This window comes from Myxocyprinus asiaticus, chromosome 5 (assembly GCF_019703515.2).
Source record: "Myxocyprinus asiaticus isolate MX2 ecotype Aquarium Trade chromosome 5, UBuf_Myxa_2, whole genome shotgun sequence".
Lineage (NCBI taxonomy): Eukaryota > Metazoa > Chordata > Actinopteri > Cypriniformes > Catostomidae > Myxocyprinus > Myxocyprinus asiaticus.
Window position 1 is genome coordinate 40,089,490 of NC_059348.1, and position 26,204 is coordinate 40,115,693.

At 38.0% G+C, this 26,204-nt stretch overlaps 2 protein-coding genes across 5 annotated transcripts; one reads left to right on the forward strand and one right to left on the reverse strand.

Annotated features, from left to right (window-relative positions):
* Positions 1-1,636: 1,636 nt before the first annotated feature.
* Positions 1,637-14,216, forward strand: LOC127441275 (polyhomeotic-like protein 3). Of its 3 annotated transcripts, none has more exons than XM_051698486.1 (15): positions 1,637-1,738; positions 4,045-4,199; positions 4,485-4,646; positions 4,764-4,853; positions 5,331-5,486; positions 5,651-5,737; positions 6,259-6,490; positions 7,311-7,933; positions 8,571-8,733; positions 9,627-9,871; positions 10,192-10,351; positions 10,483-10,597; positions 11,612-11,750; positions 12,103-12,355; positions 14,066-14,216. In XM_051698486.1, exons 2-15 carry the CDS (start codon positions 4,065-4,067, stop codon positions 14,212-14,214), a joined length of 2,709 nt encoding a protein of 902 aa, XP_051554446.1. In that variant the 5' UTR covers positions 1,637-1,738; positions 4,045-4,064; the 3' UTR covers positions 14,215-14,216. The 3 variants fall into 3 exon arrangements, with proteins under 3 accessions (XP_051554446.1, XP_051554445.1, XP_051554447.1); XM_051698485.1 differs by having other exon boundaries at positions 1,660-1,742; XM_051698487.1 differs by having other exon boundaries at positions 1,660-1,742; positions 9,627-9,730.
* Positions 14,217-14,328: 112 nt separating this feature from the next.
* Positions 14,329-25,574, reverse strand: LOC127441279 (PWWP domain-containing DNA repair factor 3B-like). Of its 2 annotated transcripts, none has more exons than XM_051698493.1 (13): positions 25,475-25,574; positions 22,054-22,915; positions 21,010-21,250; positions 19,116-19,265; positions 18,955-19,025; positions 18,776-18,861; positions 18,622-18,682; positions 17,655-17,730; positions 17,083-17,133; positions 16,523-16,764; positions 16,117-16,332; positions 15,927-16,015; positions 14,329-15,826 (listed from the first exon to the last, which is right to left on the reverse strand). In XM_051698493.1, the coding sequence occupies exons 2-13, from the start codon at positions 22,852-22,854 to the stop codon at positions 15,760-15,762; spliced, it is 2,151 nt and encodes a 716-aa protein (XP_051554453.1). In that variant the 5' UTR covers positions 22,855-22,915; positions 25,475-25,574; the 3' UTR covers positions 14,329-15,759. The 2 variants fall into 2 exon arrangements, with proteins under 2 accessions (XP_051554453.1, XP_051554454.1); XM_051698494.1 differs by having other exon boundaries at positions 25,471-25,535.
* Positions 25,575-26,204: the final 630 nt, after the last annotated feature.

The following is a 26,204-nucleotide window of genomic DNA, read 5'->3' on the forward strand; positions in this document are numbered from 1 at the left end:
ATGGCGACTATACGTGACACGAGGGAGCATATATACACAGCGATAACGAGAAACAGGCAGGGGTAATTGCATCGTGAATGGTGCAAGCCAGAGGCTCCTAGGAAATGCTGATTGCTCCGCTCACGTGGCAAGGGAAAACACATGAGGAAAACGAAAACACACAGACAAGTCACACACAGAAAGAAACCGGTAGACCCACCAGAACCGTGACAAAATAAAGTACAACACAGATGCATGTTTTGCAGCCGAACACACACCCAGCTTGCTTTTAAAACTCAAAATAGATCTTTAGATCTTTTAAGGACATTTTGCATCAATATGGAATGTGTCCTTTAAATTTCCAGTGCAGAGACAGGATGGTAATAATGTGACAGTTCAAACTTGCATGAGATGAGAAATATTCACAGTTTTACAACTGTATTCCCTTACAAGATCTACCTAGTTTACCTACATTACAAGATTTTTTTATCAACACTGTGCTGGTGAAAAGTTATACGTTTTTTTTAATATGAGTAGTGGTGCATCAGGGCTGTAGCTAGTGGGGTGAAAGGTGATAACGATTCTAGGGGCCCAAAGGTCCAGGGGGCCCCACAACAAATTCTAAACTGTATGTTTTAATAGGAAAGGGGTCCAGATCAATATATAGTCAGGGGGCCCAGATTAACTTGCTACGGCCCTGTGGTGCATACATTTTTAAAAAGGAAAACAGATGATATGTGTGCATGTCTCAAAAAGATGTATTCCTCTTGACACTTGAGCAAGCCTATGAATTATAAACATAATTTTAGGGTACTAATATAGCTTCACTTCGGTTAGGCCTACTAAATTGTGTATTTTTCTTGTACATTTGAATTAATTCAGGAGACTACAGACACATTTACAGATGCTTGCATTGTAACATTGAATTTCACAAGATTTCTTTCTTTCGTCTTTTGTCTTTAGCTATTTATTCAAATATCCAGTGAATATCCTATAGGACATTCTGTAGAATGTAGGCCTACAGAATCGCTGTTTACAAATGCAGACTTTAAATTACTCACTTATAGATTTATTCATGAAACTCCATAAATCTAAAGAACTTATGTACAAACATGTTTATATTGTCAGTATCTTATCACTGTCAGACATCACCGCAAGGACTATGAGTGTATTTGGCTGGGCTTTCAAAACAGAGATTTAAAATCCATAATTGAGGCTACCATATCCCTATTTCAAAGTTATCTTTACTTAATGGCAACCAAATTCAAGCTGTATTTTATTTTTCTGAAAGATGAGGGCTTTTAAACTTGCTTTTGAAGTTGCCTATTTGTTCGTCTGCATGTTCAAGGTTCAAGATGTGTCTTCTATAAGCACATTGGCTGTTGTTAGTCAGAGTTTTACAACATGTCTTATTGCAGCCTTTTGTGTGTGTGTGTGTGTGTGTGTGTGTGTGTGTGTGTGTGTGTGTGTGTGTGTGTGTGTGTGTGTGTGTGTGTGTGTGTGTGTGTGTGAAATCAACATCATACCGTAATTTCACATAACAGGCCCTGATAACAAGTAAATGATGAGAAAGTTGTGATGAGAGCAGGGCTGCACGAAGTCCTCCTACACAGCAAGTGGTGCTGCTGGCTCGGAAATTTCTCAGCCTTTGTGCCGTTTTGTTTTTATCTCCATTTTAGAGAGCACTGTCGCACTAGAACATGACTGGGGCCGTGACAGAGCACAGCAGCGGTGCGCCCACGTCTCATATTCATAACAGGCAGGTAACACTCATCACTGATGCGCCTTCACTATTGCATGGGAGAGAAAAGCATCATGAGTGCATGTTTTCCCACAGACGGAGACGTAAAATCTAAATACATATTGTGGAATATGATTCCCGTTAAATCGTTTGTGGAAGAAAAAAAAAGCACCTCAGTGTCCCATAAGAAGAATGTCATGGTGGGCTCGGCAGGTGGGCGTTTCTCCATGTCACTGGGATTGTTACGACTAAAGACATATGAAACGTGAGACATATGGCTGGTGGAAATTATAAATGGCATTTTAGATGCGACACCAGTGCGTTTCACATTAGGGCTATTCATCAAGTCGTACCGTAATAATTGATAATTCCCTAAAAACTTAAAACGTCGCGCATGCATAAATCGACTGGCATTAACGCAGAACACGCGAAGTTCAAGTTGAGTCAAATTCTGTGCATGGCGCATTAGGTTTTGTAGAGTGAAAACAATTAATTTTATTGACATTTACGACAAAAACCGCCTAAATTAGGCCGACATTGTGCGTTAATCTCACTTTGATTAGGGTGGGCACCGTTGCACCTTTAATTGACATTTTCAGTGCGAAAAGCATATAGGCTATTACATACTACATTATATCCTACATACTAAAAAATGGTTTTATGCCTCATGCTTGTTATGACATATCAATCAATATAAATCAACCACTGGGTAAAAAATGAAGTTCACGACATTGAGGGAGGTCCTGACTCCTGGATTTAGCTTGGTCTGGTGAAAGCAAGCTATTATTTAGACTATATTTTAGTTTTTAGTTTTTGTGTGTGTGTGTGTGTGCGCGCAAATATTTTAATCTGCCATATACATTGATTTTAGCTGCTCAACAGGCCTATATTTCAAATAAATTATTAGGCTACTTATTAAGTCGGGTGGAGAATACGTCAGTGTCTCACCTTTGGAGAGAATGGAGCGAGTTCTAAATCAATGTAAAATTATAGTCATGTGAATTGTAATGTAATGGTAGTGTTCATGTATAGTACTTTTTTTCGGCTATGTAAATTCAAGAGACAATTTTTTTGCCTGCTTTTGTATCCCAAGATTAAAATAGCATACAGTTAATAGCCTATGGATTGCATTTTTAAACACTAAACAAAAACTCTGAAAGAATCGAATTCAAACAAATTGGCGCGTGTTTTATTTAGGAGTTAGAATAGCATAGATAGCCTACAACAGAGAGAGAGAGAGAGAGAGAGAGAGAGAGAGAGATGCATGTTGCGCATTTTATGATTCAGCAGAATGCGCTATTTAAATAGCGATATTTACCACAAAATATATTTACACTCTGTGGAGATTGCAGGCTAATCGGACAAATAAAAGAAATGTAATAATTATAACCCCGTTGGCATATGTCAGTTACGACAATGCCAAAGTGCAGGTCCAGCCAGGGCAGAAGCGAACTTTGCGCACAGAAATCGGTCCTCAGCTTATAGGTAGGCCTACTGAAATTCAGTTTGTTCAATTAAAATTCTTTATTGCAGCTTTAGTGATAAAAAAAACATTTGTGGTGCAAAAAACAAGGCTAAAACGGTCAATAATTGACTTATTTTTAAAATGCTAGTTTTATCAAATTAAAGGTAAAGGGATCAAGTAAGATCAAATAGTAACATAATTTTCAATAAATCTATAGATATATAATAAATATATAATAAGACATTTCAATATTTAGTTTGTAATATATTTTTAAAAACATTTTTCATATTTTGAATTTTGTAAATGTAAGAATTAAAGATGTTTTATATTATGTATGAAATATAGTGATGAAATGCCATTTTTTTGTGCAAGCTCTCATGATACTGTATGTGTTAGCCTATGCCTTTAGTCAAAATGTTTTTTTTATTTATTTATTATTTTTATAGTTTTTCTTTGAATACTTTTCTTTGTGTGTTCTGTAATCTCACAAATGTCTTAATTTATGGGAGAGTATACCCATGTGAAATATTACATTTTTAATTATTATTTAATTCTCCAAATTTGCTGCCTGAAAGGTATTGTAATAAAAGAGCTGAACAGATTGTCAACCTCAAATTAAAACCTGTAAAAAATAATTGGGTCAAAGAGGTTTCGTCTTGGGACATTCTCTAAATTTTTTATCTTCTATAAATAGTAAGGAGATATTTCAGGGGACGCGAAGAGGGTGTGAACTTATTTTATGCCCTTTTAAGCAGCACAGAGCATTTAAATTCAGTTCATTTAAAATTAATGACATGTTTAATATCAATTGCGATTTCGTTCAAGTTGTGGCTGACTTTATGTGTTTGTCATTTCAAAGTTGGCCAGCGAACCATACTAATGGGTGACTTAGAGAAAGAGATTGTGGAAGAGATGAAGGGGGATGGCTGTGGGACAGCAGCCTCCAGCACTACAGCATCCACCACAAATGCTACATCACTCAGCTCTAAACCCAACACTCCCACAGGCACGCAGGTAAACACCACATCTTTGGGAAATGTCCCTTCACAAAGATAGGCGGTCCAGTTAAAACCCCACCAGTACCAACCTGTAACATAAATTAAATATGCTACACATTATCTTATGTGGACTTTGCATTAATAAGTTATTTTAAGGTTGACCTATAACATTCAGTCTGCAAACCCAGTGGCACAAATTATTCCACCTAATCCTTTTTTTGTGTGTGTGAGAGTCAAAAACTTTGGCGATAGCTGTATCTTTCCGGTGCAGTGTGAAGCTTATGTTGTGGCATTGTGCTAGGTAATTCAGCAGACATTACACAGGCCACAGAGCATGACAGCTCAGTACCTGCAACAGATGTACGCAGCCCAACAACAGCATATCCTGCTACAGACAGCTGCCTTACAACAGCAGCATCAGCAAAACCTCACTGCTACACAAATCCTAGCCAATGCACAGCAGGTATGACAAAGATAGTATGTGTGAAAGAGAGAGAGAGATAATGTTTAGTTTTAATGAACTGCATAGTCTTTAACTTATCTTTGAGATTAAGCAGGGTTATTCTCCCTATCTCACCAGGCCTCACAAACTAATGGCAGGCAACCCTCCTCCTCCCCTCCATCTTCCAATGGGAATGTAACTCAGCTGGCTAGTGTGTCTCAGACATCAGTAAGCACTCTGTTTTTCTAGTAGGGTTCATAACCACACATCTTCTACTTTCATGACATTATTTGAATGAATGATCTGCTCAGAAGTATATAAAATAGTAATGTTAGTTAATGTTCTTAGTTATTCTAAAATGTTATGAAAATTTAGCTTTTTTATATTTCAGGTCCCTGAGTTGGCTGAGAATATATAGATTAGTAATTCCTGGGGCTATAACGGTTGAAAATTGCTGTTCTAGTGTGTATGTACTGTGTGTGTATATATATATATATATATATATATATATATATATATATATATATATATACTGTAATGCCATGGGGACTTTTTCTACAATAAGGATACCATTATTTGCTTTGGGGAAAGCTTCTAAAGCTTATGCTGAATGACAAATAAATTATCCAAGGCTTTATCCAAGCCTCCAAAAGGCTTCTTATCAAAGGAGAATTACAATACAAAAACACACCTCTCCCCCTCTAGATCACAATGACGACCTCTCCGATAACTCAGCCAATCGGCCGCATCCAGGCCACCAGCTCCAGTAGCACAGGGAGTGCAATATCCCAGCAGACCATGCTTCTAGGTAACACCTCTCCCACAGGTAGCCAGGCCCAAATGTACCTGCGCACACAGATGGTAAGCCATTATGTTTTGAGCAGAATCCATTGGTGTCCTGAAGTCCTCTCCACTGGTTTTACTTTATTGTATCTCTACATCTTTCTCTCCTCCTTTTCCTCTTTCATTTCTTCCTTCTTTATTCTGTTTTGTTCTTTTCTCATCTCATTGTCTCTAAACTCCAGCTGATTCTCACCCCTGCTGCCACTGTAGCTGCTGTTCAGCCTGATTTAACTATCGTGAGTTCCAGTTCCCAATCAGCATCAACACAGGTGAGACCTTTTTTAAAAAAAATTGAGAATCTACTGTAATGCTATGCAATGTTTAGGACATTTTCCAGGAACAATGTTTTTTTTAATTTTTTTTTTGTAAAAATTTGTATCATTTCATTTGATAAGGTTAGTTATGAACTTCAAGAGATCAGTGAGGTCAACAGAGAGCTTGATGAGGTCAATATACATGTTAACATAATAATGAAATACTAATAAACTCAGTTAGAGACGTCTGTTGAACGAATTAATTTTTATGATGTCACTACCATGATGTCAGAAAGATCAACAATATTTTTAAGGAGCATTATTTTTAATCATTTTAAATTTACAGAGTTATATCTATTAAATAATGTGACTGTTTAGTAATAGTTACTAACACAGTTAATTATTTCAGTAGTAAGTCATGAGAACACACAGCATTATTTCCTGAGAATGACCCCATAATGTCCCAATACAATAGTCAAGGGTGCTGCATATTCATTAACTCACTGTGCTGTCGCATATGTTGTGTCTATTACAAGGTTCAGAGTTTGGCTCTTCGCACACATCTCCCTGGAGCTCTTGCAACTCCTCAAAGCATCCAGATAAAGCCCTCCTCTCATTGCCCGACATTGGTGACCCCCCTTCCCAAAATGTCCATTTGTCCACTGAAGTCAACACAACTGTCTCAGAAACTGGTAGAAACTTCTAGAAGTGGGTCACTGTTGACTGATGTCACTCAGCCACCATCAACCCACCCACTCATTGCCCCTTGTAAGTCACCATATAAAGATTACATTTCCATCTCCAAGCGTAATTATTTCGTTTTCTTTGAATTTCACACAGTAAAATATACAGTAAATGTAGTAAATAGGCTCTTAGATAAAGCAGATTTATTTTAATTGTTAAATAAATTTCATGTTCTTAAAGAAATGTTACATTTTTTTCCATGGTTTCCAAGTAAAGTTAAAGGTGAAGTGTACATTTTTCAATGGACAAATTCTAACCCGGTCACATGAAAAGTCTTACGAATTCATACAAATTGGCTAAATCGAATGAAATTGTAGGAGTTGGGTCATCTGAAATCGTACAAGTCGTAGACGGGCAAATCCCCATGTCTGTAATGCGGAAGCAAGTGAAAGTTCTGGGTTTGAGACGTTGTTTATGTATTGGTAGCCAGCTGGTACGTGATAGCTGTGCAGTGTGTAAACCTCACTCTCCTGGCCTTAAGAGATGCACAAGCAACTGAGGCTAGAGGCCATGGCTTTTATAGACTCCTTGCTAGCGCGTCCGCCTCCCATGCCGGTGATCGCTAGGGGCGGGTCGAGTAGGATTTACATGCTTATTAATTTTATCCCCAAACCAAAACCTCATATCTAAACCTAACCATAAAGTACAGTCCCTTAGCATGAATTGGAGTATTCAGGAAACCTGTCTGAAAACATTCATCCTTTTTGCAATTCCATTTAATAATGCTAGTGGTGCAGAAATTACACACTTTGCTTTTAAGCTGTTCTACAGCAAAAAATCTAAAAATTATAACTGTTAAAACCGATTACTTCCTATTTGCTCCTAATTACTGTCTCTACTGCAGCAACTTTCTCACCAGTCCAGTCTCATACTCTGGTCAGACACCAGCTGCATTGCCCTTCTAGCCAGAGGGTGGCGCCACACCAGCTCATCATTCAACAGAGTGCCACTGCTCACAGACAGGTCCAGCCCATTGCACTGCGTGTCACACCACAGGGCAGCTCTCCTCCACCCCTCACCCTGCAGACCCGTACCACTCACACTACAGCCACCGTCCAATCAGAGCACACCGAGCTCCTCTCAGTGCCCTCCTCTCCAAATCAACCAGCCAATCAGGCACCTGTTCAACAGCAAGCAGTGGTGTCTACCTCTATACTCCCCCCTGCATCACTGCCTAACCCTCCACCCCTTCATCTGGGGCCAGCGATAGAGCCTGTCTCCCAATATTCACCTCTGGCCAGTCCCCCTCCCCTCACCATGGCCTTGCCCAGACTGGCCCAGCCGCAGAGGCTATCTCTGCGCTCAGTTCAGACCATGGCTGTCCAGTCTGACCACATGCTGGTGTCTGAAGAGGAGCTCCCAGTTGCAGAAACACTGGTCCAGCTGCCTTTTCAAAACCTTCCACCACCACAGACGGTGGCAGTGGACTTAAAGGTGCAACCTGCCACACAAACAGAAGCTCCCTCGGTTAGTTTACTCCAAAGCCATTTATGATAATTCATAATGTAGCAAAACTGGATAATTAGCATGTGCATGGGAAGACAAATGGAATAGTTCTTAATTTATTCAACCTTGTCGTTTGAAAACATATGATTTCTTTGTTCCGTGGAACAGAAAAGGAAATATTTATCAGAATTTCCAGGCTGCTTTTTTCCATACAACGAAAGTGGATGTGACCAGTGGGGAATGTAGGCAACTGTGAGAATGAGATATGAGAGCTAGTGCATAGGGGAAGATTTGCAGCTGATTGTCCTCTTTTTATAATATTCAGATTTTCAGTAGTAACTTAAATTGCAGTCTGTTCCTCACTTAAAGCCACTATTTGGCATCAGAAGACTCTGAAGAATAGTTCATGAATGGTATGGACTACTTTTATGGTGCTTTAATGCCCATTTTTTAACTTGACAGACAGCCACTGGTCACTGTCCACTTTCATTGTACAGAAAAGAGCAGCTTAGATATTATTCAATATGTCTCGTTTTGTGTTCCATGAAAGAAAGAAAGTCATACAGGTTTAGAAAGATATAAGTGTTGTTAAATGATAAAAGAATGCCTTTTAATATATTTATGTGTTAATCACTGAGCCTATTATGGCATTTGACAGGCAACCCAGCTGTTGAAGGAGAATGAAAGCATGAATTTGGAAAAGGATGTGGAACATGTGTGTTCTCAGAGGAACAGAACGCCAACCCCGCCACCACTGTCCCCTTCAGCCGAGCCACAGACGAGCTCTGATGATGTAACATCCCAACCGGAAAACTGTTCAGGTACCTGGAACATCCACCCACTCATACAGGGTCCAAAATTAACATTCGCCAAGTAGCCTACTAATTACAAGTAAAGTACAAGGCTTTGGCGGGTCAGTAAAACTAGACAAAAGTTGGCCGGTGACTTTATTAGGAACTGCAACATAATACAACATACATATGCATGAGGATTCTAACTACATTTTTCTCAGTGAAATTTTATAATCAGAAGTTAGTCTAGTATATTTCTAATTTCCTTTTTTAGCTAGAACACCATGTGATGATACACAGGTGAAATTTTCCTCACATTGAGCCAGCAAAACAATAATAAGAGGAACACAATCACAAGTTTTTGTGATTGATGCAGTTTCACTAAGAGACTAAGACTGCCTCATATGATGCTGTGAGTGAAACACCTGCACTGTTTGTCACATATAATCTATATAATAAGATAGATAAAAATAATTTTATATAAAATAGTTTTGAAAAATCATAAAAAAAATTCTCAATTCACCCGCAATTGGCAAGTGTTGCAAAAGGTCAATTTTTTGACCCTGGACTCATGTATTGAAGACTAACAAGGTGGTCTAGGGATGTCTTCAGGGTTCCCAAAGTCATAGAACACCATTTTCAGGTTTACAGGACATTTTTTAATTGTGACTTCTAGGCCTTGAAAAATTACTCTTGTGAAGAGAGAAACTTGCTTGCAAGCCATAGTGATCCATTTTTGTTCTTTTGAATTGGTTCTTATTTAATGAATCGGTCAAATTGCTCTGGATGAATCATTTGTGAATTGGTCTGAATTTGAATGATTTTTAAATCCATATCCAGTAATCAAAAAAGTCATGGGTCAAAAAAGTTGGGAAACCTCTATCTTGCACAACACTCTAACCTTACCTCTTCTTTATGCACAGCTGAAATGGACCAACCGTGCTCACCATCAAGCAGATCTGTGATCCGGTCACCGGAGGACTCTACACATGCCAACACTTCCCCCCCTCCCCTCCTCTCTTCTGCGGTAAGAAGCACCAGCAGGCTTCCCCCAGCCAGCCTTCCAGGGAACCCTGAGGGGCAGCCCTCACAGGCCATCGTTAGACCTCACATCCTCACACACCTCATTGAGGGCTTCGTCATCCGAGAGGGCCTGGAGCCATTCCCGGTATGTTCACTGGTTGACAATGTAGCAATTCCGAATCACAGCTGCCATGAGGCCCTAATGATTCCCATGGTTCTCTAATGGTTCATTCTTTTGAAGCCATGAAGCTCCAGGATCTCTTCCTCCATGAGAGACGAGTATTTGAAGACCAGTGATGGTCTGTAGCTAAACGTACAGATCAACCAGTTATTAAATTCCCTTTTGGGATCCATGAAATGCTCCACACTTTCAGAAGTCGAAACCACCGTCCTTGTTGCATTAAAGTTTCCAAAATACCACAATGGCACTGTTCCAGTATTGATGTGCTGGTCTTTTTTCATCAGGTGAGACGTGCCTCCCTGGAGATGAACCTGCAAGCCACGCTGCCAGAAGATAGAGAGAGAGCTGCTAATGGAGAATCAGCCCAGGATGACTGCCTGATGGATGCAGACCAACCAGACAACTCTACTGATTCCGACATTGATAACCCTCCTGCTGAGGATGGTGGGCTCTTTAGCACATTCCTCTTTTGCATGTTGGTTTGTGGATGTAGATTAAAGCTGGTCAAGATGATTTAGATGTTTCTCATCAATATGAGTCCATGAGTGGGCCTAACATGGTCTCTTTGCTTTCAGAACAGACAGTTGAAAACCTGACTTATGTACTTAAGTGTGAGTTTTGTGGGAAGAGAGGCTTTGCACATACCTTCCTCAGATCCAAACGCTTCTGCTCCATGACATGTGTCAGAAGGTAAAGAGTTGTACAAGAACCCTATTGTTTAAAGCACACACTTAAACTAGTTTGAAACTTTGTAGGTTACACATTTGCTGTTTGTTACTCCCCATTTCTTTCTTTTATCTTTCTTTCTATTGTCTGACTCTTTTCTTCCTTTCAAAGTTTGTAGTGTCAGTGTGGGATAGAATTTATTGGTAGTACTTGCTCTGGCAACTATCACTATTACTTTTGCCCATACTTAGGATTAGGGATTTGAAAGAAGAGAAAAAAAACACCCAGAACTCTTTAGTAACCACTTTGCAACAACCCAGAACACCCTTGCATTGTCCACAGGCAAACACCACTCACTTTTTCTTCAGAAAATGTAAATATGTAGTTGGACATAATAATGATATCACCCATAAAGATGTCTGGGTAAGCAGGCAGGCTGTGTCAGAAGGAACCTGTTTAAGGAAAATATGTAGTTCTCAAGTGCAAGTTCAAAGTCCAGAAATAAAGCAGATGAACAGCAGATGGATGTAGCAGTTGTCCTCAGTCTTTTTGTCAATACATTTTTTGCTCATGTCATCTTGGACATACAGTGACATCTAGTGGTGTGGATGCATTATCATTCAAAATCAATAGTTTTCAATTACAGATGCCATTGTAGAAATGAACTATTCACAATCAGCCATGATTAATTTAACCCAAGAGTGAAAATGTCCAATAACAAGACGTTTACTGAGATTAGGCAAGTAGTATTCAGTCATATGATTCTAAAACGGCAGCCCCCAAGAGGGCACCCCTGCCCCATGTAAAATAAAACAGCTTTTATAAGGTTACTGATATGACTATGTGAGCGGTCATGATTTTATAAATATGTTTCAAAATTACAGTTTATTTCTTTAGGAGTAAATTTTTTAATGGGAAAAATTACTGAGAGCACCTTTTAACACTCCTGTGCTAAGATGGGAATTCAAAGAGATCATATTCACAAAGGTTTATACTTTTGCCTCAGCAAACCCAAGTAGCTTTCTTTATCTATCGCAGATTCAATGTGAACTCTAAAAAGCGGCTTAAACTGTTGAGGGCAGAAAAGATTGGCCGCTGGCCCCACAGACTCATGGACAGACGAGGAAGAACCCCTAGTCGTATAAACAGCAGGTCTGGGAAACACTTCCTCAGACAGGTCAGTGAAAACTAAAGGATGACTATAAAACCATGTGGCAACCCTGTTGAGAAGACCAGCATTGCTGGTCATCAGCATATGCTTTGGATGCTGGTCCCAAGTATGGTATGCTATCTTAATCAGAAAGACCATGCTGACCAGGTTGACCAGCACTTTTGCTGGTCTACAACATGGCTATGCTGCTCCACCAGCTAGACCAGCACACAGCCGGCTAGGACCAGCATGGAAATTCTTGTCTAAGCTGGTCTTTTTAACAGGGTAGCTATCACTGCTCATCAAACCTACTAGAATACCAAAATAATTATTTGAATGGGAGTGAGATACCTACTTTAACAAATTGTATCCCGAGCAGCTGCAAGTCTCCAGTCGCACTGATGACAACCAGAGAGTATCCAATTCCTCAACATGTATCGAGAGAAAGGAAGAAGATCCACCAGGCCCAATGACAACAAGGCTGCGTTTGCAGGCCGTGAGAGAGAAGGAACAAGACAGAGAAAGACAAGAGAGCAGGGTGGAGAGTTGCAGCAGCTCTGACTGTCTTCTTGACTCTAGTCCCTCACAGTGGAGTGTGGAGCAAGTGTGTTCCTTCATCAGCTCTTTACCAGGTATTTGCACAGGTTTTCAAGCTCAAAGTGCTAAGAACCCCAAATGCAAAATACATTCATCTCCACTAGAGGGTGCTGTGTAACTTAAAGGAAACCTCTTAGTGCTCATTTTGGGGTAGATCGCCCAAAAATGAAACCCTTTACTCACCCTCATGCTGTTTCAAACTAGTAAGATTTTATTTCTTTTGTGAAACACAAAAGTAGTCATTCTAGTGAGCTTTGAGTGTTATGGTGGAGGGGAAGCTAATAACTTCACTTTTATTACTAATAACTTTCAGTCTATTACTTCCACAAAATTATGTATGGTTTTAGAAGACTTGGTGTATAGAGAGTTGTATGAGCTTGACAGCTCCAGTTCTCTTTTATTTTATTGTATGAGCATTGTAAGAGCTGTTTGGACATTCTTTGAAACATCTCCTTTTGTGTTCCATGAAAGAAATAAAAAATCATACAGGTTTGTAACAAAATACAGATGATTCATTTTTGGGTGAACTATTCAATATAATTTTGTGGTTTAACCCCAGTGAGTTTAACAGTTTAACAATATAATGGTTAATGGTAATATTTCTTATTTTGGTGAAATAATAATATACGTAATGAAAAAATAGGATCAGATGCTTAATAAACTGCATTACTTTTTTCAGTAAATATTTGCACCTTTTCTTCTTAAAGGGATAGCTCACCCAAAAATGAAAATTCTTTCATCATTTACTCACCTTCATGCCATCCCATATGTGTATGACTTTCTTCAGCAGAACACAAATTAAGATTTTTAGAAGAATATCTCAGCTCTGTAGGTCCAGACAATCCAAATGAATGGTGATCAGACCTTTGTAGCTCCAAAAATCACATAAAGGAAACATAAAAGTAATCCATATGACTCCAGTGGTTAAGTCCATATCTTCAGAAGCGATATAATAGGTGTGGGTGAGAAACAGATCAAAATGTAAAAACTTTTTTACTCTAAATCTCTACTTTCACATTCTCTTTTACATCTTAAAGTCACATGTGGTGCCTGTTTAGTTTCACTTTCACATCTGAAAGTGAAAGTGGAGATTTAGAGTAAAAGGAGCTTAAATATTGTTATGTATCTCACCCACACATATTATATTGCTTCTGAATATATGGATTTAAACACTGGAGTCTTATGGACAACTTTTATGTTTCCTTTGTGATATTTGGTCTGATCACCATTCACTTTCATTGTATGGACCTACAGAGCTGAGGTCCATTAAAAATCTTAATTTGTGTTCTGATGAAGAAAGTAAGTCATACACATCTGGGATGAGTAAATGATGAGTGAATTTTCATTTTTTGGGCAAACTATCCCTTTAAACCTTACAGTTCGATCCATACCCTTACCGTTTTAAACATTGCCTTTCTAACACTTTGAAAAATTGCATCACTTAATTTATTCAACGGATACATGACCTGTATTACACATACTATATAAATAAATTAATAATATTGGTCTATATACGTACATTTATTGTTAGTTAGAGGTGAATGTGCTTCCCCAGCTGAGTCTGATTCCTCTCAAAGATTTTTTCTCTCCACTAACTAACATCTTATGGAATTTTTTCCTTGCCACAGTCGCCTTTGGCTTGCTCACTTTTAAGACATTACAGTATCATTTTCCGTAAAGCTGCTTTGAAATAATGTGTACTATGAATAGCGCTATACAAATAAAAATGACCTATTTGTTATCAGGGTGCCATGACTTTGCTCCGGAGTTCCAGTCTCAGGAGATTGATGGACAGGCCCTGTTGTTACTGACAGAAGACCACCTTATGAGTGCTATGAACATTAAACTGGGCCCTGCACTCAAAATCTGTGCACAAATCAACTCTCTTAAATAATCTTAACCATACTTTAGAGCAGTGGTTCTCCAACCTGTCCGGGAGACCCGTCAACACTACACATTTTGGAGGTCTACTCAATCAAACACACCTGATTCAACTCATCAGCTCGTTAGTGGAGACTCCAGTACTTAAATTGGGTGTGTCAGAAAAGGGTGACATACAAAATGTGCAGTGCTGGGGGGCCTCCAGGACTGATTTGAGAACCACTGCTTTAGAGAATGTTTTCATAGGATTTGGATGCTCTGTCTGCTCCATAGAAACAGGAAACAGACTTGAGACATACAGTAATGTTCCGAATCCCAAATTTGGATTTCTTCTCAGTATGGAGGCACATACTGTCACATCACAACTCCTTCAGAAGTGCCATGTTTTCAGGAAGTGCATAACATTTTTTTTCCCCATATACTGTAGATATTCATAAGGAACCTGTCCTCTTCAGATACCTCAAACAAGGTCATACCTGAGTTTTCTGGTGGACCCTGAATCTCTCATTCCTTTTACTTTGATAGTAAGGTTGACTTACATGATCAAGGCGTGAATTTCATATATAATATCCATGCTATTGTGATCTTGTATATTGCATTTATAGTAAACAGACCAACTGAAAAGTACCTTTACATAGGGTAATAAAGAATGAGGGACGATATAGCTGCGTAGCCACAATTTGTGGAAGTCAGCACATAATGTAAAAAGTATTTGAAACAAAAAGTTTACAAAAAGAATGTTTAAATATAAAGAGAATTTTCAAAGGATGTAAATGTTTACAGTAATACTAAGTATATAATGGTGGGTGTTTCAAAATAAAGATTTATTTAAAAACAACAATTAAGTCTTGTATAAGATATGTGCATGAAGCCAGAACTCTTATGTTACACTAAAATGCTTGATTCCTTTGGCATCAAACACTTTTATACTGTCGAGTAGAAAAACCCTCTATGTATTACAAATATATTGTGAACTGTCAAGTGGTCAAAAAAATAAAATAAAAAATCATATCATCCATCTATGGAAAATTCATATTCTCACAATAATGAGGATAAAACATTTTGGAGGTTTTAAAGAGACAAAAGTGTCTTGATAATGCACCTTGACACTTTTACATTACAAATAGTTACAAACACCCCATGCCACCTTAAACACACTTGCTTAAGCAATTTTAAAACAATGTATCACATTCCCACATTCATCGCATTTAAATGTATTAAAATGTTTTTATCTATTATTACAATGCATGTTACATGCTTACTGGTACATATAGTACACACTGCACGCAACTTGACAGCAACATATTTTCATGACTTTAGCATATTGATCATGTTATTATGGGATATCATACTCAGCCCAGAAAGTCTGATTTTTTCTCTTAGAGGCATGACAATAAAAAAATAAAAAAAATATTAAAACTCAGATTAGTTTATTACACAATGACAATCAAGATTTCCCAAGAAAAAACACACTCCTATACACAAGGATTAACTGCCACAGAAGTCCATGTTTCTTGAAAATAGCTGTTTTCATTTTGCTTTTGCCTGTGGACTGTCACTATTGATAACGCTGTGCGATTTCAGTTTCATGCTGTTCAATCATCATGTCAAACTCCCGTCTCTCTCTTAAACAGAATAAAGAAAAACAAAAACAAATGAAGATGCAAGATTCAATTTGCAGGGTTAAAGAGGCATGTAGGTTCACAAATCTTCATGTTACTCTACCTATTACTAAAGCACGGCCCTCTGCGATACTTCTCCTCTGCTTTCTCCAGGGAAAGCTTGTGGACTCCAGCAATGGCGTGAATAATTGCCTAAAAAAAATTTTTCATTGAAACATGGTTATCCTACGTGACTCAAAATGGGAAAAGCTCAACTGCCATTGATGTTAAAACATCATGAATGAACCGATTACCTCTGGCAGGAGCACATCAAGAATAAGGCAGATCCTGTCAGCAGCCATGTTTACCAGGCAGGTGTTTATTTGAGGGGCATTGTCGCAGACTTTGTTCAGGTAACGGTACACCTTATCAACCTGTTCCTCATCTTCCAGATAGACATCAACCACTCGGCGAGTAGGCTTCATGAGGGCTTGAAGCCATTTAGATGACTCCTGACCACTGATGACTGCCTATGAGCACCAGACAAAGAGTTAGGACCAGAAATACTGGCATTTTAATGTGCATAAATCTTTTTGTCACAATGGAAATGTACAGTACTCAAATTATAAATGCATTTCTAAATATGCTGTATGATATTCATCATCCTTTAAACAGTATATTGTTTTAAAATTAAAAAAATTGCAGTGTTGCTTATCGTACCAGTAAGCGATTTTCCACTTTTCGCTTGTTGACGATGAAGTCAACCAATAGCTTGTTGGCACGGTTGCGTGCAGCTTTTGATCGATCTGGCAGCACCTTCTTCGAAAGGTGCTCATCTTGCTCTTCCACAACAATGTCCTCTATGTTTTCTTCTGAGTTGTTGCACTGCTCACTCAGAATCTCCTGACTGGGGAAGGTCAGCACTGATTTCCCTTCAGAATACTTTTTTCTTAGTGGGCAACCTGGGATCACAGAATCAAAGGATCATTTCTGTTAAGTCAATACTGGTGAATAGGGATTGTATGTTGGCTTATATTGAGTGGGTAGGCTGATTGAGAAATACAGTTGGAATGTACAGTAAGTTTGTCCGATACAAACTTATGTAAAAAAAAAAAAAATGTATCTTGAGACTTGATCTATGAGTAAAAGGAGAATAACTACAATTTGTATGGTTAATTTGATTGTAATAGGTTAATGTAAAAAGAATCACATAATTTCTACAACTATAAACTATTTAGATACAGTATGAGTATGTTGATCTGTTACGAAAGGAAACATACTGATGTCTGCAGCACAATATTCGATGAAGGAACCAGTGAAGGAGCCACAACCTGCCAGAAGAAAAAAAAAAAACATTCTGAATTTAAACTATTTTGCATCTCTGATATTTGGTTACTTGATTCACAAGCAAAACATCAGCACACACAAGAACAAATACTGTATAGACGTATGTGGGAAATTTAGTTCAAATTATAGATGCTTAAATGAAAAACTGTATTCTCAAGAAAGGTGATATTCAATATGTTCCATGTTTGCATACATTGTGCATTACAATTGGCTGGTATGAAGAGCCATCAAATGTTAGGCTTGTCATATGTTTATGGCACACAAAGAATACAATATGTCATACTCCTGGAACTGAAAGCTATAAAAGACAACAGCAGTAAAATAATAATAATAATGCAGAGGACTTAACTGCTTTCCTCACATGGCCATAATATTTCTAGAGAATGCAACAAATGAACTCTAAACCAGAAATGAAACTTGTAAATAAATGGCTGTTTGTTGTAGTTACTTTTTTTCTTTCTAAAAATGTTCAATATTACACACACAGACAAACAGACGTACATACCAATGCGGATTCTATAGTCTGATATCAGTTCCAGAGACCAGGTAATAGCACTGCCGTACATCGCTTTCGCTATGTCCTAACAGAAGTGTAAATAACATGTCCTATTTTAAAAAATGTCTTAAATATGCTCAGCATAGCAAGGACTAAAAAGCACACTAATTGCAGAAATATGGAAATAGTGAGCATGCATTCTGAAAGAGTAATTACACTGAATAGTTCACAGAAAAATTCAAATTCTCTCATCATTTACTCACCCTCATGCCATCCCAGATGTGTTTCACTTTCTTACTTCTGCAGAACACAAACAAAGATTTTTAGAAGAATTTCTCAGCTCTTTAGGTCCATATTATGTCCAAGCAAATGGTGGCCAGAACATTGAATCTCCAAAAAGGACATAAAGGCAGCACAAAAGTAATCCATACGACTCCAGTGGTTAAATCAATGTCTTCAGAAGCAATATGACAGGTGTTGGTGAGAAACAGATCAATATTTAAGTCCTTTTTCACTATAAATCTCCACATTTGACCAGCCCCGACCAGTAGGTGGCAATTTGCACGAATAATGCAATCGTCAAAAAACAAAAGAATAAGAATGTGGAAGTGAAAGTGAAAATGGAGATTTACAGTAAAAAAGGAATTAAATACTGATCTGTTTCTCACCAACACCTATCAAATCCTTTTAGAAGACATGGATTAAACCACCAGAGTCGTGTGGATTACTTTTATGCTGGCTTTATGTGATTTTTGGAAAATCAAAGTTCTGGCCACCATTCACTTGCATTGTGAGGACCTACAGAGCTGAAATATTCTTCTAAAAATCTTCATTTGTGTTCTGCAGAAGAAAGAAAGTCATACACATCTGGGTTGGTATGAGTAAATGATGAGAGAATTTTCAGTTTTGGTAGAACTATCCCAAAACATTAACAAAACATTGTCACAATAGCCAAATCAGAGAAATTCCACTTTACCACAAGTTTATCTGACTCTTCACAATCAAAAGGCTTTAGGGTTCGCATGGATACAGAAAAACTTAAGGGAAAAAGAGTGAGGATATTAAGACCAATTCAATTTAAAGACTGTGGTATTTATTATAAATTCTACAAATAGTAGTTGAATTCTTACCCTTTTCTGATTCCCTTTTGATCGAACAGGAAACCATCAATAAACACAATGCTCGCCTTTTTGCTCTTGTGATTCACACTTTTAACCTATGGAACAGATGCGTAAGCTTCCAAATCAACTACAGTTTTAAACAATGAGCTATAATCTACACTAGCTGTGCCTAAGTGTACTGTACATACCACTGCTGGCCAGTACGGATATTTCCTCAGTTTGAACCACACGCAAAGTCCCTCTGAGATTGACAAAGGTTCTGGAATTAAACAGTTCATTTCATAACACTGATCAAAATAACAGGTTGCATCTTTAAATTGTCCTGTTTTTCCATGTAGCACTCACTCACTTTTATTGTCCTGCTGCAAGAAGCTGGGCAGCTCCTCTTCTTCATCATCATCATCCTGGTCCTCTTCCTGCAAGAGGGATTCGTTGATGGGGTGGGGCTCCTCTTGAAGGCTCAGCTCCATTGAGAGGTCATAGGACATGTTTTGAATGGCTGGGTACATAACATGTATCACAGCACTAAAATAACTGATTTTATGCTCTTATACAGAATAGCATTCAAAAGTGCTTTAGCATTGCATATGAGAATGTTGTGATCAACTGATGGCAAGTAGTGATGTTTCGTTCGTGAATGTTTGAACTAATGTTTTAAGTGATGAATCGTTCTCGCTCACCTACATGCACTGATAAATATTGTTTTTTTGTTCACTGATGTCTCTCCCTTTCTAAGCTAATGCGCTGTAGTTTGAAGCGTGAGACTGCTTAAGTGGCATTTCATGATTGTAAAGACTGACTATAGCATGAGCCAATAGCATTCGAGTGTGAACTGTGAAAAGCATATCATTGGTTTCACCCACTGAACAAACACATCCCTTCACTGAACTAGTACTAGTTGGTCATTTGAGTCTAAACAAGATGAGAGGTGTCATTCATGAATGAACAGAATGTACTGGTAAACTCATTCGTGAACGAACTGAACGACTCAGTAATCTCATTCATAGAAGAGGATCTGCTGAACGACTCAATGAAGCGGTATGTTGTTCGTTCAGTTCGGCATGTGAGTCAAACGTGTTCAACAAGGAGAGAAAGGGAATGCACAAAACATAATCCCCAATTTATGAATGTATACGGATGGAAATGTTGCGCAAATTCCATTTGTGTTGCTTTGTCCTGTTTTTTTTCTATAGCGCAAGCCAATAGCATTCGACTGTGGGCTGTGAAGGAGCATATCATTGGTTTGACAAGCTAAGCAAATATGCCCCTTCACTGAACCAGACAGTCTTGTTATACATGAATGAACTGAACATAGTGGTAAACTCTTTCATGAATGAACTGAATGAATCATCGAATTTCTGACCGGCTAAACGAGAGGAAGAGATGCATGACGTTCATTCATTTCGTCAATCTGTTCAACAAGACAAGGGACCAGATTAATTATGAATAAAAGTGAGTGATGACCACACATTACAATGACATATGGATGATATTTAAACTCATAATTATTGTATAGCTTGATAAAAAGTTGTGCTCAGCAGTTCAGAATATGATAGATATGCTTTGTTGTCATTTGTGGGGAAATGCTTTATGATGCTTAAACACTGAAATCTCTTAGTAGAATTGTAGACATGCAAATATTAATAAAGGCTAATTAGTTTTGTTCTGGTTGTGAATGAGTCTTGTGCTTTTGTTGCAATACAGTTACTGAAAAGACGATCATTTGGCGCCATCTACTGGCGCAAAGGCGTAACTTGAAGAAATGGTCAATGAACAAATCTATAGACCTTATTCACAGTAGCACCATCTTTGAATTTTAACTTGAATGAAAATGAGGCTGTGAGGGACAGACTTACCATCTCTTCAATGGCACGCATGGCACAAAGCTGTATAAAGCTCACAGATCACATCTGATTTTCCACAAATCATGTTGTCTTGAGTTTTTTTGTCTACTGAATGTTCTTGGAAAGATATTTCTTTCAATGATTTGTCTGTGGAACGATTCAAAACACTTTAAACTGCAGTACAGCCCATTGAAGAGATTGTGTGTCTATCCCACACAGCCTCATTAATTTCCTTAAAAAATAAAAGATGGCACTGTGAAGGAATCTGAACAAATATTTTTGGTGAACAGAATAAAAAGAATCGAGTCACAGAAGTTAATCAAAATCACCACCACTACTGGCCAACCTGCAATATGGAATGCTATGTGTATATGCTAAAAAAAAAGTTCTTCCTCATACCCAAGTCCTGAAGCTCTGGCTCCTGGGTTTCCAAGCAAGGCCTGCCAGGAGGCATCTCAATGGAGGGCTCTTCCTGAGGACATTCCACTGGAGATGCTGCACTCTTCTTGCAGCGTTTCACTTTGGGAGAGGTGATTGACTGTTCCTGCACATTCCCTTTCCTGCGACCTCCTGGTCTTCCTGCTTTAGCAAGCCTCTGAGGTTTGTCCCTTCTTGATGGTGTAGCATCTGGAGGAGGTGCCTGCAAGAATACCAAATGAAAAATTGTTACGGTTTAAGGAATAGCCCTCCCAAAACTCACCCTTTTGCCATCCCAGATGTGTATAACTTTCTTTCTTCTGCAGAACACAATGAAGATTTTTAGAAGTATATCTCAGCTCATTTGTTCCTTACAATGGAAGTGAATGGTGACCAAAACTGTGAAGGTCCAAAAAGCACATAAAGGCAGCATAAAAGTAATCAATACAACTCCAGTGGTTAAATTCATGTCTTCCATGTCTAACTGATTTTGGATGAGAACAAACCAAAATAAATCTCCTTTTTCACTATAGATCTAGACATCAGCAGTCTCTTTGGCGATCATGATTTCAAGCTCGATTATGCTTCCTAGTGCCATCTAGCGCTCTGCACATGCATCAAACACCAGGAGGTGTAATCAAGCTTGAAATCGTGTGATCATGCCTAGAGACTGCAATGGCAAGATGAAAAAGGAGTTTCTGGTCTGTTCAAACCCAAAACCGATTGGATTGCTTCAGATGCCATTGATTTAACCACTGGAGTCATATGGATTTAATTAAAACTTTAATTCTGCCTTTGTGCTTTTTGGATCTTCAAAGTTTTGGTCACCATTCACTTGCATTGTATGGACAAACAGAGCTGAGATATTCTTCTAAAAATCTTTGTTTGCATCTGCAGAAGAAAGAAAGTCATACACATCTGGGATGACATTAGGGTGAGTAAATGATGAGAGAATTTTCATTTTTGGGTGAACTATTACTTCAAACAGTCAACAATCAAGAATGCTATAATGACTGTTACACATACCCTTAATGGACTTGTCGGTACGTTCTGAGGCCTAGGAAGTGTGTCTGGTGAACAACTACTCTCAGCTCTGTTTGGAGAAAAGGGTTGGAGGTCCGACTTAGGTGTAGAGCTGAGAAAATGGCTTGGCTGAAGCTTGCCCCGTTTTGGAGTGCGTGGTCTAGAGCTACAATCATAGTTAGTGTGACAGGAGGAAATCTCCTTTTTAGGGCGGTGAGATTTTGTAGTAAATGTGGGAAGCCCTGTAGAAACTTCAGAGGGAGTATTAATTTTTTTTGAGTGCTGAAAGTGTGTCCTTTTGGTGCCCCTTTTTGTTTTGTGTGATTCTGGGCTTGCACTGTGTGTAGATTTGTCCACTCTTTCAGAACAAACTTTGGTGGTATCCACTCCTTTCTCACAGGGTTGAGTGTCTACCTTCTTTCTGCCCTTATAATGTCTTTTTGAAGTCTTTGCTTTGGGGATAGTATTTTTTTGAGGCACCACTGACTCAGGTTCATGTGACTTTAAAGAAACGTGTCCGTTTATACCAGTTTCTTGATTTGTAGATTCTTTTAAACAAACAGGTGAGTCAGTAGGGGCAGTTTGATTGACTGCTTGAGGTTTCTCCCTTTTCTTCTTAGTTTTTCTCCATCCACATGATTTGGTAGGATTTTGAGACTCAGGGGTTCTGTCACTATGCAAGATGGAGACATTGTTGCCTGAATCAGGTGGGTCAAGTTCTGTAAGAACTTTAGTGATGGTGCGGCAGGTCCTACGTGTGTTCCTTCGACGGTGTGATGAGGAGATGTCACCTGATGAACTCATTCTGGCTACCTCTGATGCCTCAGCACTTTGGCACAATCATGGTTTATTTCACTTTGCAGGGCTGCAGAGAAACCAACAGTGGAATCCAACATTAACCATGTAACTCATTTTAGTGGTCAGAATGGCAAAATGAATTAATGAAAAGGTGATAAAAGCCACATACTGTCCGCAACAAAAAGTTTCACAATAAATCTGTTAGCTTGTAATTACCAGGGACTAAAAATGAAATGTTTTTCAATTCGGTTCGTTCTGAGCAAAAACTATATTTTTTTTGTTTTCGTTCAGAAGTTCTGCAGCCTCCTTTCCAAAAGGTTACCAGTTAGAACAAAATAAAAGAATGGTTAATAACGTTCTTTTTAAAATAACAGTAATCTGTGCTAAGGGGTAGGTGAAATATCAATTGCAGTGTTTCCAGATCTCACTGGAAAAACAAGCCCACAATAAGCTACTTGCCTCACCAAAATAAGCAAAAATAAGCAATAATTTTTTTTTCCTGTGTGGTGGATTACAAGCATTTCATTAACAGTTAAGTATAATTTTATTTACAGATCTGCTTCTGGAAACCCAGCAGCATCAAATCAGTATTAATTCATCTTATCTAACAATAATTCAGTGAAGACGAAAACAACTGAGAAATGTACTTTTTACCTCTAATAATGTTTTTCTTATATCTGGATTAGCTGTGCATGTACAGTATATGTAGTAATTATACACAGTTTTTAAAAAGGTCTTCATTCAGAGAATGCAACATCCACAACGGTCAATAAGGCATAGAAATGTGTGATCCAGCAGCTTCCTTCAGGATCAAAGCACACGTTTCATTTTTTGGGCAATATGAAGTGGTGTAGTTCCAAATATTTTCCGTGATAAACCCATTGGCCTTTAGTTTAAATAAAAAATTATCAAAAATAAATAAATAACCGGTTATAACTGGTTACCAGCATTTAAAAATAAAGTTTTCACTCTGGAACAATTGAAAATCACTTTTGCAAGTTACATTCTGCTAAAAACTTTGTTCGCTTTCTGTTTTCATTCCTTGAACCGTTTTTAGTCCCTGGTAATTACACAGAACATTTGTAAGGTAAAAGGTATAATATACACATTATGCATTATATATCATGTGCACTATAAGGCAAAGGAATAGTTCACCCAAAAATGACAATTTTCATCATTTACTCACCCTCATGTCATCCCAGTTGTGTATTACTTTCTGTCTTCTGCTGAACACAAATTAAGATTTTTAGAAGAATATCTCAGCTCTGTAGGTCCATACAATGCAAGTGAATGGTGGCCAGAACTCTGAAGCTCCAAAAATTACAAAGCCGGCATAAAAGTAATCCAATAAGACCAGTAGATATGCATGTCAAGAACACATGTATGAGGAGGTCAGGAGATACCTGCATTTGTGTAACTCGAGTCTGAAGGACTTTAAAAGACATCTTTACGGGTCTAAACTTCTGAAGAGAAATAGTCCGGTGTCTCGTACATTCATGCGCCAACCGCCTGTGTATGAGCGCAGATCAGTCAGATGGAGTATACTTATACTTTGTATACAGACGCAGAGCGTTCACATCAAAATCAAAGTATACTTTGGGCTTAAGACTCCAGTGGTTAAATTCACATCTTCTAAAGCGTTATGATAGGCGTGGGTAAGAAACAGATCAATATTCAAGTCCTTTTTCACTACAAATCTCCACCTTTGACCAGCCCCGGCCAGTAGGTGGCGATATGCACGAATAATGAAAATCACCACACAAAAAAAACAAAAGAACAAGAATGTGAAAGTGATAGTGGAAATTCATAGTTTAAAAAAAAAAAAAAAAAAAAAAAAGTATATTGATTTGTTTCCCACCCACACCTACCATATCGCCTGAGACATGGATTTAACCAAAGGAGTGGTAAGGATTACTTTTATGCACTTTATGGAGTTTCAAAGTTCTGGCCACCATCCACTTGCATTGAAGGACCAACAGGGCTGAGATATTCTTCTTAAAATCTTCATTTGTGTTCTGCAGAAGAAACAAAGTCACACCCATCTAGGATGCCATGAGAGTGAGTAAATAATGAGAACATTTTCATTTTTGGGTGAACAATTCCTTTAATAGCTTATCATGAACAGGTCCACTTAAAACAGCAGTGAAAATGAGCAACAGTGATCAAAATAAACCCGAATCAACACATTATACTTGCTTGACACTGATCATATGTAGAAATTCATCACTAAAGCCGAATGCTAGTTCCAGTAAATATTTTAACATTGGGGTTTCCTATCAGATCCTGGAACTTGCACAACCCTCCAACTGTAGCTTGAAACATCCTGGACAAAACCGCAAAATAAACCCTATAAGAGCTGTAAGATGGAGCTAAGAGCTGTTGATACGATTCTATATTTGTATACAAATAAATAAGTCTGCAAACATGTTTTTTAACTGCAGATATTTTGACTATTAGCATTAGCAGCTCCATGGAAAACCAATGAATACAGCGAGCGCCACCATGTCCACAAACTCTTTTGAAGCGGGCTTAGTTGACACTGTTTAAAATAATTTCAGACGGTTAAGATGAAATACAGCATTCAAAATATGTATTAAAACCAAATGAGTGATCATACTGCACCTACTCATTGGATTTTCAGTTGTTTACGAAGTGATCGGACGTCACGAGTGCTTCGGTTTTATAATCAGGAAGTTGGCAAAGAAGGGAGAGCTCAGCTATTCCCTCCCTCAACACTTTCTTTTCTTCTTTTCAATGTTCTGCTTTAATGTGCACTGTCGTATTAAAATTCAAATCCAGTCAGTAGTTTAGGCTCCATCAGTGTGGTGTAACCATCTTTATTTTTTCCTACCACATTTGATCTGCTTGACTGCTTCAAGTCCAGTTTAAAATATATATCAGTATTTACTAATTATTTTATTATTGAATTATTAAATCATTCATATTCACAATAATGTCATACTGCTTTGCATACTGTACATATAAACTTTTCAATTATTAGAATAGAAATTCTGCAATGGAATTAAATAGAGATGTATTAAATAAAGACATAAGTTGTGTATCATTGGAAACAATAACCTATTTATTATGTGCAAGCATACTTCAGTTTGAAATCTGACTTGTAAAAAGGTTTTTCAAAAAGAACTGTTCAAAAGTTTAGAGTCACTTACTCATTCTTTACTTTTTTTTTCACATTTTAGAATAATAGTAAAGTCATCAAAACTATGGGACATCATAAATGGAACTATGGGAATTATGTTGTGACTAAACAAAATCCAAAATAAATCAAAATTGTGTTATATTTTAGCATCTTCAGTGTGGCTACATTTTGCCTAGAATTTGCAGACATGTACTCT